This window comes from Oncorhynchus tshawytscha, linkage group LG03 (genome assembly GCF_018296145.1).
Source record: "Oncorhynchus tshawytscha isolate Ot180627B linkage group LG03, Otsh_v2.0, whole genome shotgun sequence".
Taxonomy (NCBI): domain Eukaryota; kingdom Metazoa; phylum Chordata; class Actinopteri; order Salmoniformes; family Salmonidae; genus Oncorhynchus; species Oncorhynchus tshawytscha.
The window spans coordinates 40165979-40184087 of NC_056431.1; the positions used below are offsets into that span (position 1 = coordinate 40165979).

The 18109-nt window shown below is 41.3% G+C and overlaps 2 protein-coding genes across 3 annotated transcripts in view; one reads left to right on the forward strand and one right to left on the reverse strand.

Annotated features, from left to right (window-relative positions):
- The window catches only part of LOC112235435 (aspartate--tRNA ligase, cytoplasmic-like), a 33507-nt gene extending 25034 nt beyond the window's left edge, over positions 1-8473 (forward strand). Inside the window, exons 10-18 of the mRNA XM_024403882.2 lie at positions 4214-4325; positions 4970-5104; positions 5695-5842; positions 6505-6651; positions 6904-6946; positions 7065-7145; positions 7274-7385; positions 7574-7645; positions 7865-8473. Coding sequence (XP_024259650.2) covers positions 4214-4325; positions 4970-5104; positions 5695-5842; positions 6505-6651; positions 6904-6946; positions 7065-7145; positions 7274-7385; positions 7574-7645; positions 7865-7956 — 942 coding nt within the window. The 3' untranslated portion in view covers positions 7957-8473. The remainder of the gene's footprint in view (positions 1-4213; positions 4326-4969; positions 5105-5694; positions 5843-6504; positions 6652-6903; positions 6947-7064; positions 7146-7273; positions 7386-7573; positions 7646-7864) is intronic.
- A 547-nt stretch (positions 8474-9020) lies between these two features.
- On the reverse strand, positions 9021-17894 carry LOC112235445 (protein lifeguard 3). 2 transcript variants are annotated; one of them, XM_024403905.2, is made up of 12 exons: positions 17232-17894; positions 15148-15380; positions 14950-15020; positions 14783-14847; positions 14616-14669; positions 14433-14483; positions 14293-14332; positions 12678-12715; positions 12467-12554; positions 10234-10329; positions 10060-10113; positions 9021-9940 (listed from the first exon to the last, which is right to left on the reverse strand). In XM_024403905.2, the coding sequence occupies exons 2-12, from the start codon at positions 15365-15367 to the stop codon at positions 9791-9793; spliced, it is 927 nt and encodes a 308-aa protein (XP_024259673.1). In that variant the 5' UTR covers positions 15368-15380; positions 17232-17894; the 3' UTR covers positions 9021-9790. The 2 variants fall into 2 exon arrangements, with proteins under 2 accessions (XP_024259673.1, XP_024259661.1); XM_024403893.2 differs by lacking the exon at positions 17232-17894 and adding an exon at positions 16597-17212.
- Positions 17895-18109: the final 215 nt, after the last annotated feature.

The window sequence follows — 18109 nt, forward strand, 5'->3', positions numbered from 1 at the left end:
TTTTAAAAAGAACATCAAATTGATCAGAAATACAGTGTTGACATTGTTAATGTTGGAAATGACTATTGTAGCTGGAAACTTAATTTTTTTAAAATGGAATCTCTACATAGTTGTACAGAGGCCAATTATCAGCATCCATCACTCCTGTGTTCCAATGGCATGTTGTGTTAGCTAATCCAAGTTGATCATTTTAGAAGGCTAATTGATCATTAGAAAACCCTTTCGCAATTATGTTAGCACAGATAAACTTGTTCTGATTAAAGAAGCAATAAAACTGGCCTTCTTTAGACTAGTTGAGTATCTGGAGCATCAGCATTTTGGGGTTTGATTACAGGCTCAAAATGGCTAGAAACAAATAACTTTCTCCTGAAACTCATCAGATTCTTGTTCTGAGAAATGAAGGCTATTCCATGCGAGAAATTGCCAAGAAACTGAAATCTCGTACAACGCTGTGTACTACTCCCTTCACAGAACAGCGCAAACTGGCTCAAACCAGAATATAAAGAGGAGTGGGTGGCCCCGGTGCACAACTGAGGCAAGAGGACAAGTACATTCAAGTGTCTAGTTTGAGAAACAGACTCCTCACAAGTCCTCAACTGGCAGCTTCATTAAATAGTACCTGCAAAACACCAGTCTCAACGTCAACAGTGAAGAAGCGACTCCGGGATGCTGGCCTTCTAGGCAGATTTGCAAAGAAAAAGCCATATCAGACTGGCCAATAAAAAGAAAAGATTAAGTCGGGCAAAAGAACACAGACACTGGACAGAGGAACTTTGCCTAGAAGGCCAGCATCCTGGAGTCGCCTCTTCACTGTTAATGTTGAGACTGGTGTTGGTTAGGACATCTACTTTTCTAGACACAAGTAATTTGTCCAACAATTGTTTACAGACAGATTTATTTAACTTATTCACTGTATCACAATTCCAGTGGGTCAGAAGTTTACTAACACTAACACGGAACCCAAACTGGCTGTGCGCAATTGTGCATAACGGTATATTGTCCCCCTACACCAAAAGCGATCACGACACGCAGGTTAAAATATCAAGTCAAACTCTGAACCAATTACATTAATTTGGGGACAGGTCGAAAAACATGTATGGCAATTTAGCTAGTTAGTTTGCACTTGCTATCTAATTTGTCCAATTTAGCTAGCTTGCTGTTGCTAGCTAATTTGTCCTGGGATATAAACATTGAGTTGTTATTTTACCTGAAATGCACAAGGTCCTCTACTCCGACAATTAATCCACACATAAAATGGTCAACCGAATCATTTCTAGTCATCTCTCCTCCTTCCAGGCTTTTTCATCTTTGAACTTATATGGTGATTGGCATCTAAACTTTCATAGTATTACCACGACAACTGGCAAAACAGTTCATCTTTCAATCATCCACGTGGGTATAACCAATGAGGAGATGGCACGTGGGTACCTGCTTCTATAAACCAATGAGGAGATGAAAGAGGCAGGACTTGCGGAGTGATATGCGTCAGAAATAGGAATGACTACTGTTTTAGCAATTGGCAACGCAGTGCCTCTTTGCTAGACATCATGGGAAAATCAAAAGAATTCAGCCAAGACCTCAGAAAATAAATTGTAGACCTCCACAAGTCTGGTTCATCCTTGGAAGCAATTTCCAAATGCCTGAAGGTACCACATTCATCTGTACAAACAATAGTACGCAAGTATAAACACCATGAGACCACGCAGCCACCATACCACTCAGGAAGGAGACGCGTTCCATCTCCTAGAGATGAACGTACTTTGGTGCGAAAAGTGCAAATCAATCCCAGAACAACAGAAAAGGACCTTGTGAAGATGCTGGAGGAAACCGGTACAAAAGTATCCATATCCACAGTAAAAACAAGTCCTATATCGACATAACCTGAAAGGCCGCTCAGCAAGGAAGAAGCCACTGCTCCAAAACCTCCATAAAAAAAGCCAGACTACGGTTTGCTACTGCACATGGGGATCAAATATCGTACTTTTTTGGAGAAATGGCCGCTGGTCTGATGAAACAAAAATGTACAATGACCCAAGCATACTTCCAAAGTTGTGGCAAAATGGCTTAAGGACAACGAAGTCAAGGTATTGGAGTGGGCATCACAAAGCCCTGACCTCAATCCTTTAGAAAATGTGTGAACTAGCAAGGAGGCCTACAAACCTGACTCAGTTACACCAGCTCTGTCAGGAGGGATGGGCCAAATTCACCCAACTTATTGTGGGATGCTTGTGGAAGGCTACCTGAAATGTTTGACCCAAGTTAAACAATTTAAAGGCAATGCCACCAAATTCTAAGTGTATGTAAACTTCTGACCCACTGGGAATGTGATTAAAGAAATAAAAGCTGAAATCAATCATTCTCTGCTATTGATCTGACATTTCACATTCTTAAAATAAAGTGGTGATCCTAACTGACCTAAGACGGGGAGTTTTTACTAGGATTAAATGTCAGGAATTGTGAAAACTGAGTTTAAATGTATTTGGCTAAGCTGTATGTAATCATCCGACTTCAACTGTATATACAGGTTTGAACACACCTACTCATTCCAGGGGTTTTCTTTATTTTTACTGTTTTCTACATTGTAGAATAATAGTGTAGACATAACTATGAAATAACACGTATGAAATAATGTGGTAACCAAAAAAGTGTTAAACAAATAAAATATATTTTTGATTCTTTAAAGTAGCCACCCTTTGTTTCCACACTCTTGGCATTTTCTCAACCAGCTTCATGAGGTAGTCACCTGGAATGCATTTCAATTAACAGGTGTGCCTTAAGTTAATTTTTGAAATTTCTTTCAATTTGAACCAACCATGCATTTGAACCAACCATTTGGGTTTGTGACAAGGTAGGGGTGGTATACAGAAGATAGCCCTATTTGGTAAAAGACCAAGGCCATATTATGGCAAGAACAGCTCAAATAAGCAAAGAGAAACGACAGGTCATCATTACTTTAAGACATGTCAGTCAATCTGGAAAAAAAGTGCAGTCGCAAAAACCATCAAGCACTATGATGAAACTGTCTCTCATGAGGACCGCCACAGGAAAGGAAGACCCAGAGTTACCTCTGCTGCAGAGGATAAGGTCATTAGTCACCAGCCTCAGAAATTGCAGCCCAAATAAATGCTTCAGAGTTCAAGTAACAGACACATCTCAACATCAACTGTTCAGAGGAGACTGCGTGAATCAGGCCTTCATGGTCGAATTGCTGGATGGAAACACTACTAAAGGACAACAATAATAAGAAGAGACTTGTTTGGGCCAAGAGACACGAGCAATGGACATTAGACCAGTGAAAATCTTTCCTTTAGTCTGATGAGACCAAATTTGAGATTTTTGGTTCCAACCGCTGTATCTTTGTGAGACGCAGAGTAGGTGAACGGATGATCTCTCCATGTGTGGTTCCAAACGTGAAGCATGGAGGAAGAGGTGTGATTGTGTGGGTGTGCTTTGCTGGTGACACGGTCTGTGATTTATTTAGAATTCAAGGCCCACTTAACCAGCATGGCTACCACAGCATTCTGCAGCGATACGCCATTCCATCTGGTTTGCGCTTAGTCCCACTATCATTTGTTTTAAAACAGGGCAATGACCCAAAAAACACAACTCCAGGCTGTGTAAGGGCTATTTGACCAAGAAGGAGAGGAATGGAGTGCTGCATCAGATAACTTGGCCTCCACAATCACCCAACCTCAACCCAATTGAGATGGTTTGGGATGAGTTAGACCACAGAGTGAAGGAAAAGCAGTCAAGTGCTCAGCATATGTGGGCTTTACTTGAAAAAGCATTCCAGGTGAAGCTGGTTGAGAGAATGCCAAGAGTGTGCAAAGCTGTCATCAATGCAAATGGTGGCTACTTTGAAGAATCTCAAATATATTTTGATTTGTTTAACACCCTTTTGGTTACATTCCATATGTGTTATTTCATAGTTTTGATGTCTTCACTTTTATTCTACAATGTAAAAAAAAATAAGAAAAACCCTTGAGTGAGTAGGTGTGTCCAAACAACATTTGACTGGTACTGTGTATTTATATCTCCTGCGATTGCATAGAATGCTTCCAGTCCTTTATACTGTACATGTTTTATGTTATGTGTCTTGTGTAGCAATCCGTCACCCCACAAGAAGTTCCCTCTCAGGAAATACAAATTGATTTTAATTGACTGTACTTTTGTTTTTGTGTGTGTGTGTGTGTGTGTGTTTCTCCTCTGGTAGACAACGACCAGCCAGGCCATCTTCCGCCTGCAATCCGGAGTGTGCCAGCTCTTTAGAGACACCCTGACCAACAAGGGCTTTGTGGAGATCCAGACCCCCAAAATCATATCAGGTACCAGCACTGAGCTCATAAAGCAGTGCAGGCTCAACTCTTGACTAGCTGGTCATTTGTGCTCTTTGATGAGCTGACTCAATTGCACTTCACAAGCGTGAGCACGTAGACAATGTGTGACCATGTGTCACGTTTTGCAGCCATAGAAATGTGTAACACAACAGTGTTGTTTACTACAGTACTTGCTACCACAACCCCAAATGTGCTATTTTTTTGTTTTTTTAACTGAGCTGTGGTGAAACAAGTGTTGCTTTCACTTCCTCATCTTCGGTAGGAGCCAATGGCATTCAACACAGCCTGGCATTGACGCATTTAAAATTGCCGCCTTTTCGGTGAGAGCAGCTGCGGATCAACAGTGTGCGCTTATCTAAAAACCGCATTCACCTCTGCCAACACCCATCACACGTACCCTGTACAAAATGTTCTATGTGACCACCCTTCTGTTAAGGAAAACACATCAGACAATCTACTATATGACAGGAACGTCTAACACGTGCGTAAATAAGCTAATGGCGCTGTTAGGAAATGGTGTCATCACATAGACGACTTGAAAAAAGGCTGTTCACTACAGACAGATGATTTTTGTGCCATGTGTTGCTTCTCTCCTGGGACAGTTGACTAGAAGGTATCTTTCTCCTCTCTAGCTGCCAGTGAGGGCGGGGCGAACGTCTTCACTGTGTCCTACTTCAAAACCAGCGCCTACCTGGCCCAGTCTCCCCAGCTCTACAAGCAGATGTGTATCTGTGCTGACTTTGACAAGGTGTTCTGTGTGGGACCAGGTAAGGCAGCACCTTGTGAAGAACCAATGGTCTAGCGGGAATGCTACTAGTCAGGCACGTGTACGCTACTCACCACCGGAGACCGGGGTTCAATCCCTGTGTCCACCCTTACTTATGTGTTCCCTCTTATGTGTCTGTCTCCCCCTGTGTTTCCAACTGTCTGGATAAAGTTACAAAATAATTAAATAAATAATAATATTAATCTATATATAATACCACATCTCTAAGCCGTTCACCTATCTCCCCTGTATCCAATAATGGGAATTAATTTGGACTATTGGGTTGAATACATCAGTCACTAGTTATGTAGTCAACAAACAAACAGTGGCTTACACATAGACATAATGTATCTGACTGACTTGTGCTTGGTCGCACAATGTCTCTTTGTGAGGTAGGTCAACACGGCTAGCACCTGGCCGGATCCACATGTAACCAGAGGAGTATCGACCCCCCCGCAGTCTCACATGTCTATTCTGTGTCCCAAATGGTGCCCTATTCTCTGGTCAAATGTAGTGCACTATAAAGGGAATAGGGTGCCTCTAGTTTATCTCTGAGGCGCTGATACTAACTGAAGATGTTCTCCGTTCCAGTGTTCAGAGCAGAAGACTCCAACACCCACCGTCATCTGACAGAGTTTGTGGGCCTGGATATTGAGTTGGCGTTCAACTACCACTACCACGAAGTGATCGAGTCCATCACCGACACCATGGTTCAGATCTTTAAAGGACTCCGAGACAAGTAAGCTGGGATTCACTTTGAACCCATGTTTGTGAATAAAGTTAGTTATTCTGGTTTGAACTTTCGAGGGCCTATTTCAGGGCTGTAACTGAGCAAGTGGATGAGCCCCATATTGAGTAAATGTGTGCCTCCACCGCCATCTCCTGGTATGAAAGGGCATTGCATCTGTGATGAGGGAGCAGATGGTATTTGGGTAATCTCTCGTGGACATACTACTTAAACATAAATGGTGCCGTAGATCTGTCATGATACAACGGGATGCGTGAGATAACGAGCAGCTTTCATTCCGGCGCTTTAGGCAAATCTCGATTTCGCAGGTGTTAGCATCTTTTGAATTTCGGAAGGGGAGGGGACATTTGGCTCATAGACTTGCCAGTAATTTACAAAGAGAGAGGGTGGAGTGCTTCGTTCCAGTTCCGATCCTCATTCGATCTCGTCTCTTTAACACGTATGGACCCAGAACTTAATCCAGTATCCGACCAATTATGCAAGACTTTAGTTCTTGGTTAACCAAGATTAGTATTTGAGTGACACAGTTGTGTGTGCCTGTGTGTTTTAAGGGAAGGATTTCCTTTTAACAATCAAGGCACTTATCAACTTCTACTGTCCTCCAAGAGTTGCTGAATTACCTTTTTTGTATGTGGTGTGTGTGTGTTGGCCAGGTTCCAGACAGAGATCCAGACGGTGGGGAAGCAGTACCCCAGCGAGCCATTCAAGTTCCTGGAGCCCACTCTTAGGCTGGAGTACTCGGAAGGCGTGGCCATGCTCCGGGAAGCCGGGGTGGAGATGGGAGACGAGGAGGACCTCAGGTCAGTAGCAGGTCCAACATAAGACATTAAAATGGGTCGGCAAGTAGCACAGCGGCTAAGAGCATTGGGCCAGTAACCGAATGGTTGCTGGTTCGAATCCCAGAGCCGACCAGGTGAAAAATCTGACAATGTGCCTGCCCTTAAACAAGGCACTTAACCGTAATTGCTCCTGCTTCATGACTAAAATGTAAAGTGCAAATAAAGACTGTTTTTCTACTGCAAATAACCATTTTTTCAAAACGTTTTTCATAGCACTCCCAATGAGAAGTTGCTTGGTCGTCTGGTGAAAGAAAAAGTATGTTACATTCAGTTTCTTTGGGATGTCAACAGATTTGATGTTACTCTAGATGGTACCTGCTGAGCATTTTAGGCTTCCAAAGCAGACTAACGCACCTCTATCGCCTTTCTGTTAGTATGACACTGACTTCTACGTGCTGGACAAGTACCCCCTGGCAGTGAGGCCCTTCTACACCATGCCTGACCCCAACGACAAAGTATGCAAGTCACTAAACACAGACATACACACACCACACTTCAACAGGTTGATCATGACACCATTGTGACAGGACATTGGCAGTGTTATACCAGAGGTGTAACTGACTTGACTGATGTTTCCTCCCAGAAATACTCCAACTCCTACGACATGTTCATGAGAGGAGAGGAGATCCTCTCTGGAGCCCAGAGGATTCACGATGCCCAGCTGCTCACTGAGAGGGCCATGCACCACAACATTGGTAATGAAACAACTCTGCCTTGTTATTCAGGGCAGCCATATTGGTCAATCAGTAACTTAAGCTTCTTTTCTTCTCTTAAGCGATTGCTAGAGAATCTGCATATTATTACTATGTTACGAATACACTGGTGCTAATATGTAAAGTGGTGATGCTAGTATCAAATATTACAATGATTTGTGTTGCTGCAGACCTGGAGAAGATCAAGTCCTATATTGACTCCTTCCGATACGGAGCTCCCCCACATGGAGGTGGTGGCATTGGTAAGAAATAAAATACTGACTCTAAACCTTGGCCCATACCCTCTCCATAAGAAATCCATTGTATATCTATTCTAAATATACTCTGCATGAAAGATGTTGCCAAGGTACTCAAAATATACCCATTGTAAGTATACTCAGCATGAAAGATATGGTCAAGGTACTCTAAATCTATTCATTGTAAGTGCACTGTAATGCTGATATGTGAGTTGTTTCCCTCAGGACTTGAGAGAGTCTGCATGCTCTACCTGGGTCTTCATAATGTCCGCCAGACCTCCATGTTCCCCCGTGATCCCAAACGCCTGACCCCCTGAGCGGCCATCGATCGCCATTGGACACAGATTCAGGACATGGGGAAACTACAATTTAATCTCCAACACACCAGACAGAGGAGACATGAGTGGCACAACACTGAAGTGCCACTGTGATTAACAAGAGAATAATAGATAACCAAGCCAGGCTACTACGGTTACCAGTATTCAGAAATAGAACCATAATATAAGGGATAAATAATTTGAAGACATTATCGAAGTGGAATATGATTTAGAGATGTAATAACTTAGGCTTAGCTCGAGTACCTGTCTGTTTCTGCCGCCTTGCCATGTTAATTGAGTAGGCAAACGTACAAACAGTTTCCAGGCTTCCCTAGGCTCACCAATGGGGATAATAAACCTGTGTTTTATGTCTAATACTTTATCAACTTTGATACCAGTCTTTGTCAGACTACAGAGGTATGACTAATAAATAGTCTGGTGACATCGTTTTTAATTATTGCAGCTGTTTTTAAAGTAATTGGAGGAAAAAAATAAATAAAAGTACTTCTAAAAGCTGGTTTCGCTTTCCATCTTTGCTCTCTTATTTCAAAAAGACAATCCTTAGTTTCGGGGTGCATACAATCTGTATTGGGTTACTGGAGCCCCTCGGATATATGATATCTCGATCGCTCGAGGAGCCACTAACCAAGTCATTGAAAACAATGGGGGGGAACAACCCCTATCATATTCTACACGTTCTTCGCTATGTGCTAAGGAGCTTGCCTTGTTCATCACTATAAGCCCCGTCACTTGAGAAACATTCACGTAGAAGTCTTTTGATTACCTTTCAGGAGGAATGCTGTCATGTTTGTTACATCTTGAAATTGGTGGACATGAAGTGCTTTTTGTAAGGAAAAGAACCATAGTGAACTGGCACCTGAAAGGAATAGTGTATGAAATTAACTCCTAATTGGAAAAGTTCACACACTAATAATCTGTATAAGAGAACATGCCTTTTTCATTACTTCCCATCTCTATGCCATCCAGATTCAGTTGGGTTGAAAAAGTCCCCATGCAATAATTGCTTTCTCACAGAAAAACTGCATGACCAACAGAACCTTCTGAGATATTGTCTTTAATTATTGGTTCTGATAATCAGAAATGTATACCAAGAAAAGTACACTTTTCTACAGTTATCACATATACAATTGTGGAAAATGGAAGCGATGTTATAATAAACTGGGTGGTTCGAGTGCTGATTGGCTGACAGACATGTATGCTATGGGTGTGACAAAACACATTTTTACTGCTCTAATTACATCGGTAACAAGTTTATAATAGAAATAAGGCACCTTGGTGGTTTATGATATATGGCCAACATACCACGGCTAAGGGCTCTGTCCAGGCACTCTGCGTTGCATCACGCTAAGAACAGCCCTTAGCCATGGTATATTGGCCATATACCACACCCCCTCTGGCCTTTGCTGAACTGTAACACCACCAATGGATGCATACAGAGACAGTTTAAGCCATTTTGACAATGAATTAATTATGTTTAAATTTTTACGGTTTAAGGAAAAAGGCAACATGAGGACAAGAAAGGTAATTTAAACAAATATGTAGGTCAAATCAAATGCGATTTAGACAATCATGTATGCATATTGCATTCATAACTTACCAAATCATCACATAACCAACATCCATTCTGGAAATAAGTAAATATACAACGATCTTAATTGAAAGTTTGCAGCACTCTCATAGGGTTATGTTAATGGAATTACAAGAAGAAAAAAACTATAATTTACAGTCCTGTATGAGCAGCAACAGTTTGAGGTGAAAAAATTCAATATAAGTAGGATCCATCCACACTAGGTCGTATGTCATCCTCCTGCCTTTAATCTGTGGAAGCCCCAACTAGTTGCAGGAGGAAAATGAAGATCTGGACAATGTCAACATAAAGTGAAAGTGCTCCAAAAACATACTCCTCTGGGCTGATGGAAAGCTTGCGGTTTCCGATGAGAAGCTGGGTGTTGTATGCTAAAAACTACAAAATAAAAATGGTTAATTTCATTCATACAGGTTGGTTCAAGAGAAATGAATAAAGTCACCATTCTATTCCCTTTGATATACTGAGGCTTTTCAAGAAAAAGAAAAAAAACTCACCAGGGTGTAAATGACAGCTCCAATTGCAGCATAGAGCATATGAAGCCATGGAATCTGTGAGTGGAAGAAAACACAGGACATTTTGTATGTATAGGCCTTCATTTCTCAGATTTGTGCAAATAGAGACAAAGTGCATTAAAGCAGTTCAACTTTTGACCAAACTGAGGCACTTACATATTTAAAGGATAGTACGATGGCTGTAATGATCCCAGTAACCAAGACTACGATGGCAAGAATACTGAAAAGTCCCCCACAAGATGTAAAATCCACCTGTCATAAGCATAGACATACAATTGAAGTCGGACGTTTACATACACCTTAGCCAAATACATTTAAACTCAGTTTCACAATTCCTGACATTCAATCCACCACTTCATTTTAAGTGTGAAATGTCAGAATAATAGTAGAGTGATTTATTTCAGCTTTTATTTCTTTCATCACATTCCCAGTGGGTCAGAAATTGACATGCACTCAATTAGTATTTGGTAGCATTGCCTTTAAATTGTTTAACTTGGGTCAAACGTTTCGGGTAGCCTTCCACAAGCTTCTCACAATAAGTTGGGTGAATTTTGGTCCATTCCTCCTGACAGAGCTGGTGTAACTGAATCAGGTTTGTAGGCCTCCTTGCTCACACACACTTTTTCATTTCTGCCCCCACGTTTTCTATAGGATTGAGGTCAGGGTTTTGTGATGGCCACTCCAATACCTTGACTTTGTTGTCCTTAAGCCATTTTGCCACAACTTTGGAAGTATGCTTGGGTCATTGTCCATTTGGAAGACCCATTTGCAAGCAAGCTTTAACTTCCTGATGTCTTGAGATGTTGCTTCAATATATCCACATGATTTTCCTCATGATGCCATCTATTTTGTGAAGTGCACCAGTCCCTCTTGCAGCAAAGCACCCCCTCGACATGATGCTGCTACCCCCGTGCTTCACGGTTGAGGTTGGTGTTCTTTGGCTTGCAAGCCTCCCCCTTTTTCCTCCAAACATAACAATGGTCATTATGGAAAACAGTTCTATTTTTGTTTCATCAGACCAGAGGACATTTCTCCAAAAAGTACGATCTTTGTTTCCATGTGCAGTTGCAAACCATAGTCTGGCTTTTTTAATGGCGGTTTTGGAGCAGTGGCTTCTTCCTTGCTGAGCAGCCTTTCAAATTATGTCTATGTAGGACTCATTTTACTGTGGATATCGACACTTTTGCACCTGTTTCCTCCAGCATTTTCACAAGGTCTCTTGCTGTTGTTCTGGGATTGATTTGCACTTTTTGCACCAAAGTACGTTCATCTCTAGGAGACAGAACGCGTCTCCTTCCTGAGCAGTATGATGGCTGCATTGTCCCATGGTGTTTATACTTGCATACTATTGTATATACAGATAAACGTGGTACCTTCAGGCATTTGCAAATTGCTCCCAAGGATGAAACAGACTTGTGGAGGTCTACAATTTTTTTTTCTGAGGTCTTGGCTGATTTCTTTTGAATTTCCCATGATGTCAAGCAAAGAAGCACAGAGTTGGAAGGTAGGCCTTGAAATACATCCACATGTACACCTCCAATTGACTCAAATTATGTCAATTAGCCCATCAGAAGCTTCTAAAGCCATGACATAATTTTCTGGAATCCAAGCTGCGTAAAGGCACAGTCAACTTCGTGTTTGTAAACTTCTGACCCACTGGAATTGTGATACAGTGAATTATAAGTTAATTAATCTGTCTGTAAACAATCGTTGGAAAAATTACTTGTGTCATGCACAAAGAAGATGTCCTAACCGACTTGCCAAAACTAGTTTGTTAACAAGAAATTTGTGGAGTGGTTGAAACACTTAAGTGTTTGTAAACTTCTGACTTCAACTGTACATGTTCTTCTCAACATTGGTCAAACGACAATCATTAAGGTACACAAATGACTCAATAGTTGGAATGTTTCATAGGATGTCACATGAATGGGCATTTAAAAAAAAATGTATTTAATCTTTATTTAACTAGGCAAGTCAGTTAAGAACAAATTCTAATTTACAATGATGGCCTACCAGGGAACCGTGGGTTAACTGACAGATTTTTACCTTGTCAGCTTGGGGATTTTTACCTTGTCAGCTTGGGGCCAGTAACCTTTCGCTCTAACCTCTAGGCTACCTGCCGCCCCAATAACTTCATATGAAAGGTCTACAAAGATGAACAACCATGGAATGTGCGCAATAAACCCAGGGAATCAATGTATGCTATTTATTTAGACAATCGATTACATAAGGAGGAATTGCACAAGATCTTACCCAAAATGTCATGAATATTTAAAAGACAGTCGCCCATTGTAATCCTAGACAAAAGAGTCATTTGATACTGACAACAAAGACACTCTCACAAGCTACAGGCTGTAGGTTCTAAAGAGGCAGTTTTTTATCCACGTACCTTAGTTTGAAAGCAGAAGATGGTGACAATTATGCACACTATTGCTGTTATTCCAATGGTCAGTAACACTGCTTTTGTGTCATAGTAACTGCAAGAAATGCAAAGTAGATTGAGTCACAAAACAAACATTACTACTTCACCTTACATTAGTATTTGTAGTAGTATTATGTAAAAGAAAATAAAAAATATATATGAAAATTCTATAGCAAACCTTGATATTGTTCCTGTCATGTAGGACATGGCCAGTGTCTAGAATATGACATATAAAACAATACAATCATAACATATCTATATTGTAGATGTAAAGTCAGCAAAAAAAGAAACGTCCTTTCACTGTCAACTGCATTTATTTTCAGCAAACTGAACATGTGCAAATATCTGTATGAACAAAAGATTCAACAGCTGAGAGAAACGGAACAAGTTCCAAGACATGTGACAAACAGAAATGGAATAATGCGTCCCTGAACAAAGGGGGGTCAAAATCAAAAGTAACAGTCAGTATCTGGTGTGGCCACCAGCTGCATTAAGTACTGCAGTGCATCTCCTCCTCATGGACTGCACCAGATTTGCCAGTTCTTGCTGTGAGATGTTACCCCACTCTTCCACCAAGGCACCTGCAAGTTCCCGGACATTTCTGGGGGGAATGGCCCTAGCTCTCACCCTCCGATCCAACAGGTCCCAGAAGTGCTCAATGGGATTGAGATCTGGGCTCTTCGCTGGCCATGGCAGAACGCTGACATTCCTGTCTTGCAGGAAATCAGCCATACTGCTCGTTCTGTGGGTGGTGGCATTGTCATGCTGGAGGGCCATGTCAGGATGAGCCTGCAGGAAGGGTACCAGGAGGATGTCTTCCTTGTAACACACAGCGTTGAGATTGCCTGCAATGACAACAAGCTCAGTCCGATGATGCTGTGACACACTGCCCCAGACCATGACGGACCCTCCACCTCCAAATCGATCCCGCTCCAGAGAACAGTTCTCGGTGTAACGTTCATTCCTTCGATGATAAACACGAATCCAACCATCAACCCTGGTGAGACAAAACCATGACTCGTCAGTGAAGTGCACTTTTTGTCAGTCCTGTCTGGTCCAGCAACGGTGGGTTTGTGCCCATAGGCGACGTTGTTGCCGGTGATGTCTGGTGAGGACCTGCCTTACAACGGGCCTACAAGCCCTCAGTCCAGCCTCTCTCAAACTTTTGCGGACAGTCTGAGCACAGATGGAGGGATTGTGCGTTCCCGGTGTAACTCGGGCAGTTTTTGTTGCCATGCTGTACCTGTCCTGCAGGTGTGATGTTCGGATGTTCCGATCCTGTGTAGGTGTTGCTGTGGTCTGCCACTGCGAGGACGATCAGCTGTCCGTCCTGTTTCCCTGTAGCGAAGTCTTAGGCGTCTCACAGTACGGACATTGCAATTTATTGCCCTGGCCACATCTGCAGTCCTCATGCCTAAGGCATGTTCACGCAAATGAGCATTGACCCTGGGCATCTTTCTTTTGGTGTTTTTCAGAGTCAGTAGAAAGGTCTCTTTAGTATCCTAGGTTTTCATAACTGTGACCTTAATTGCCTACCGTCTGTAAGCTGTTAGTGTCTTAACGACCGTTCCACAGGTGCAAGTTCATTAGTTGTTTATGGTTCATTGAACAAGCATGGGAAACAGTGTTTAAACCCTTTACAATGAAGATCTGTGAAGTTCTTTGGATTTCTAAGAATTATCTGTGAAAGACGGGGGTCCTGAAAAAGGGGCGTTTCTTTTTTTTTGCTGAGTTTAGTTCCATTATGGGTTAAGACATGATATTAGAGATTATTTTTTGCAAGCGTTACTTACAAAAATGGCCAGCAGCACAAAGTTCCAAGGAAAGCGTCTCCTAAACAAAGATGATTAAGATAAAAAGATAAATGTCATTATCTGTTGTTTAACAGTGTACTGTTGTTTTCAGAGTATAAAGAGGGCATGGATAATCTTACCTTGGCCCTTCGCAGCAGACAAGAATGCAATAAGTGACTAAATAAACAGCGCTGGAAGACAAAGATGCCATTAGTATGATAGGTCAAAAATATTGCTCGTGTTTTATTATTAATATCTCACTCAGAAATAATGAATGAGTAATACATGTAGGAAGGAACCTTAATGGAATATGAAGTACTTACAATGATGTCCAATACACGGCTGGGTTCCTAATGACAAACGCACGTACTTCCTCACTGTAATATAGATAAAATGCTAAAAACGCTAGCATTGCACAAACAGAAAAGAGCTCACATTGATATTGCATGGTAAGACAGAGATAATACAATGTCACACTATTGACACTTACACAAATGTAAACACAGCCACAATTGATACAGTGACGATGAGCTGAGCAGCCAATATTAAGTACACCTGTCCCAACACAAAAAAGGGTGAATTCTGTCATGATCACAGCCAGTAGAAGTGGACTGAGTGATTAGGAAGTCGATGTGTAAAAGGTATAAGATCCCATACTTTTCGGATGAACGCATGTCGAATAGAAATGCTTTCCCATGCTGTAGAATATGGAAATTCATTGTCTTCCACTGCATTAAAGAAAGACACAAAGTCAATAATGACCAAGTAAAACTATTTTGACAAACTTCGGATATTAACAGTATATATTTTTTAATATGTAATATATTATACTGTACAGTAAAATAGCTTCAGAACCTGGGTTGGAGGTGGGCATTCCTAGAGGAATGGAATAAGGCATCCCAGAAGGAGGGTAGCCCAGAGGGTACCCTGCTTGTCCTGGGTATTGAGCTGAGGACTGAGCAGGGTATGGTCCATACCCTGGTGGGGGCTGTGGGTAGTTCCCATGCCGGGGCCTGGGGCCATGTAGTGCATCTTCATAGGCTGGAGGGAAATCCGACTTTGACATTATGGACATGCGATATGGGCACCTTATAAGACAGAGGGAGTAAGAGGGAAACATTATGCGGCGTTCAAAACAACCTGCGAACTATCTCCGAATTCAGTGCGTTCAAAACAACTGCGAACTATCTCCGAATTCAGTGCGTTCAAAACAACTGCGAACTACCTCCGAATTCAGTGCGTTCAAGACAACTGGGGTGGGGAAGAGCTCAGACTGGGAAACATCGTTTTGAACGGTGATCCAACTCAGAAAGATTTGACCTTGTTGTTTAAATAAATTACGAAAGAGATGTGTGTTTTCTCACTATCTAATCATGACATGATGTTCAATGACATATAGCCTATGTGCTGTATTTGTTAAGAATCTATCACCTGATGGGTTCATTTCTCAGAGACCAATAATCATGTTTTTTTGCTAAATGCTATATGTCCGTCTCACTCAGAGAAATAAGTAGTAGCCTCCTGCTAGATTTTGCACAGTCCAATGTAACAAATAACAAAAAACAATGTATAAAGAACTGTACAGATGATACATTTGTGACATCAATATATATTAACAATAAAATACAAATGTTTTCAATATTGTATACAGTAATATCTGTATGTAAAACATTTACATTTTATTCATTTAGCAGATGCTCTCCCAGAGCGACTTACAGTAAGTGCATTCATCTTAAGATAGCTAGGTAAGACAACCACACATCACAGTCAAATGTACAGGATAAGAACATTTCATTCCAGCTAAACTATGGATAGGCCTCTATTGTGCAAAGAAACACTAGGCTCATACACATCTAAAATCTATGATTGAAAAATCTGAGAACAGTAATATTTTACATACACATGAAGGTACCCATAAGCAATCATTTCTGAAGAAAAAAACGCAAATGTACATTTATTTGGGGGGGGGGTATTGCGTTTTGGAAATACACTATGACTAGCAGGGTATTTAAGGTTTAACATATACAGTCTCAGTAACTTCAGATAGGGACTCCTGCATGATTCAGATGACATGTTTGATGTTAATGATGACATCACATTTACCACAAATACCCCGCAGACCACACTGTCTGGCATGACAAGCCTTCTAGCATGAACTGTATAGAGGCGTATAACACCATAATAATCGTACAAATTGTGAGTACAAAATAGCCATCCAGATTGTTATAACAAAGTCTGAATTAAATGTCATAACGTAGTTTCGACTAAAACTTAGCAAAAACATAAAGACGCATGTATACTCACCAAGTGGATTCTGATGAGATATCGATCTGCGATGTTAAACACCTAACGGTTAAATGGTTTGATCATTTAGCTTGGTCAAGTCTGGGACACTGTTCCTGTGTCGCCTACATTTCACGGAGTTGTAATGAGATCCTTACCCAACATGCCCCCCGGCTGATGCATACATTTGTAAGAAAACAATTGTGGTTATTTTTGTTTTGTTCCAAATGAACAATTGTTTACATTTTAAGGCCTGTCATTAAAACCATTATTTATTCACCTTTATTAAGACATTATTTTGAGACCATTTGCTGGATAAATGATTTTAATACCTATTCGAATAACGCAGGATTACTAGATACATTCCAATAGGCACGACCAAATAGCAACATTTCCGCTGAAGTTACACTGTAACAATGTGTCAACAATGTTTCATAGTTCGATATTAGTTCACATGTCATACTTAGTAGGCGTCACTAGGCATCGCTGTTTGGAAACAAAGTGCGACACAGGCCCAATTCCTACTCTCATGGCAAATGTATATTTTAAAGGAAAACAACGTACACATTATGGCCAAAGTTCCACTGTGTTCTATTAACTGGTAGTCTTGTAAACATCACAATATGTATTGCACCCACATCGTTTCAGATACTTACTGCAGAAGTGGAAATAACAATTAGGCGATAGTGACCGAAAAGTGACTGGGCCCATAATCACCCAACACCACTAGTCTCGAAAACCAGACCCGAAGCATTTGAAAATTGTGGGAACGCGGATGTCTAGACTATAGACCTTTGGATTTAGTTGTCACGTTCTTTACTTGTTTGTAGGCTCTTGATTTGTCGGGTGTAAACTGTATGTGTTATCAATATTCAATTAATATTACTGACTAGAAACTACATTCAGACTTGGCTATATGGTTCGCAATGACATGGACAACACATGAAAACACCTTTTAGGACACGCCTGATGCCCAACCCGATATTTCAGAATGTATAGGTTAGAGTTATGTTTAAGGGTTTGGTTAATGTAAGGGTCCGTTTTAGTTTTCGCTACTTGGTTTAAGCGCCAGGTGTATCCTAATGGTGCTTTCAAGGCAACTGGGAAAAACGGGGTCAAATCATGACGTCAGTGATTTTCAGTTCGGAGCTCTAGTAAGAGGCGCCAGTTCCGGACTTGAATTCAGAGTTTGATGACCGTTCAAAAGATTTTCCCAGTCGGAGCTCGTTTTATTTTTCGATTTCCCAGTTGTCTTGAACGCACTGAATTTGGAAGTCAGAGATTTCTCAGTTCCGAGCTCCCCGTTGTTTTGAACGCGGCAATAGTCTCTCCCACAACACCCTGGAGGAGGAGGGGGAGGAGGAGGAGAAACGTAGGCTAACACGTGTGTCGTGAACAACATTAGCGTGAGAAACAATGGTGGAATCGGCGGTTTGCCTTCAAAATAGAGGTCCCAAATTAAAACCACCTCAAACGGATACAAATATTGAAAACATCCCACAATTTGACTAGATAGTGCTGAACACGTTTTGAA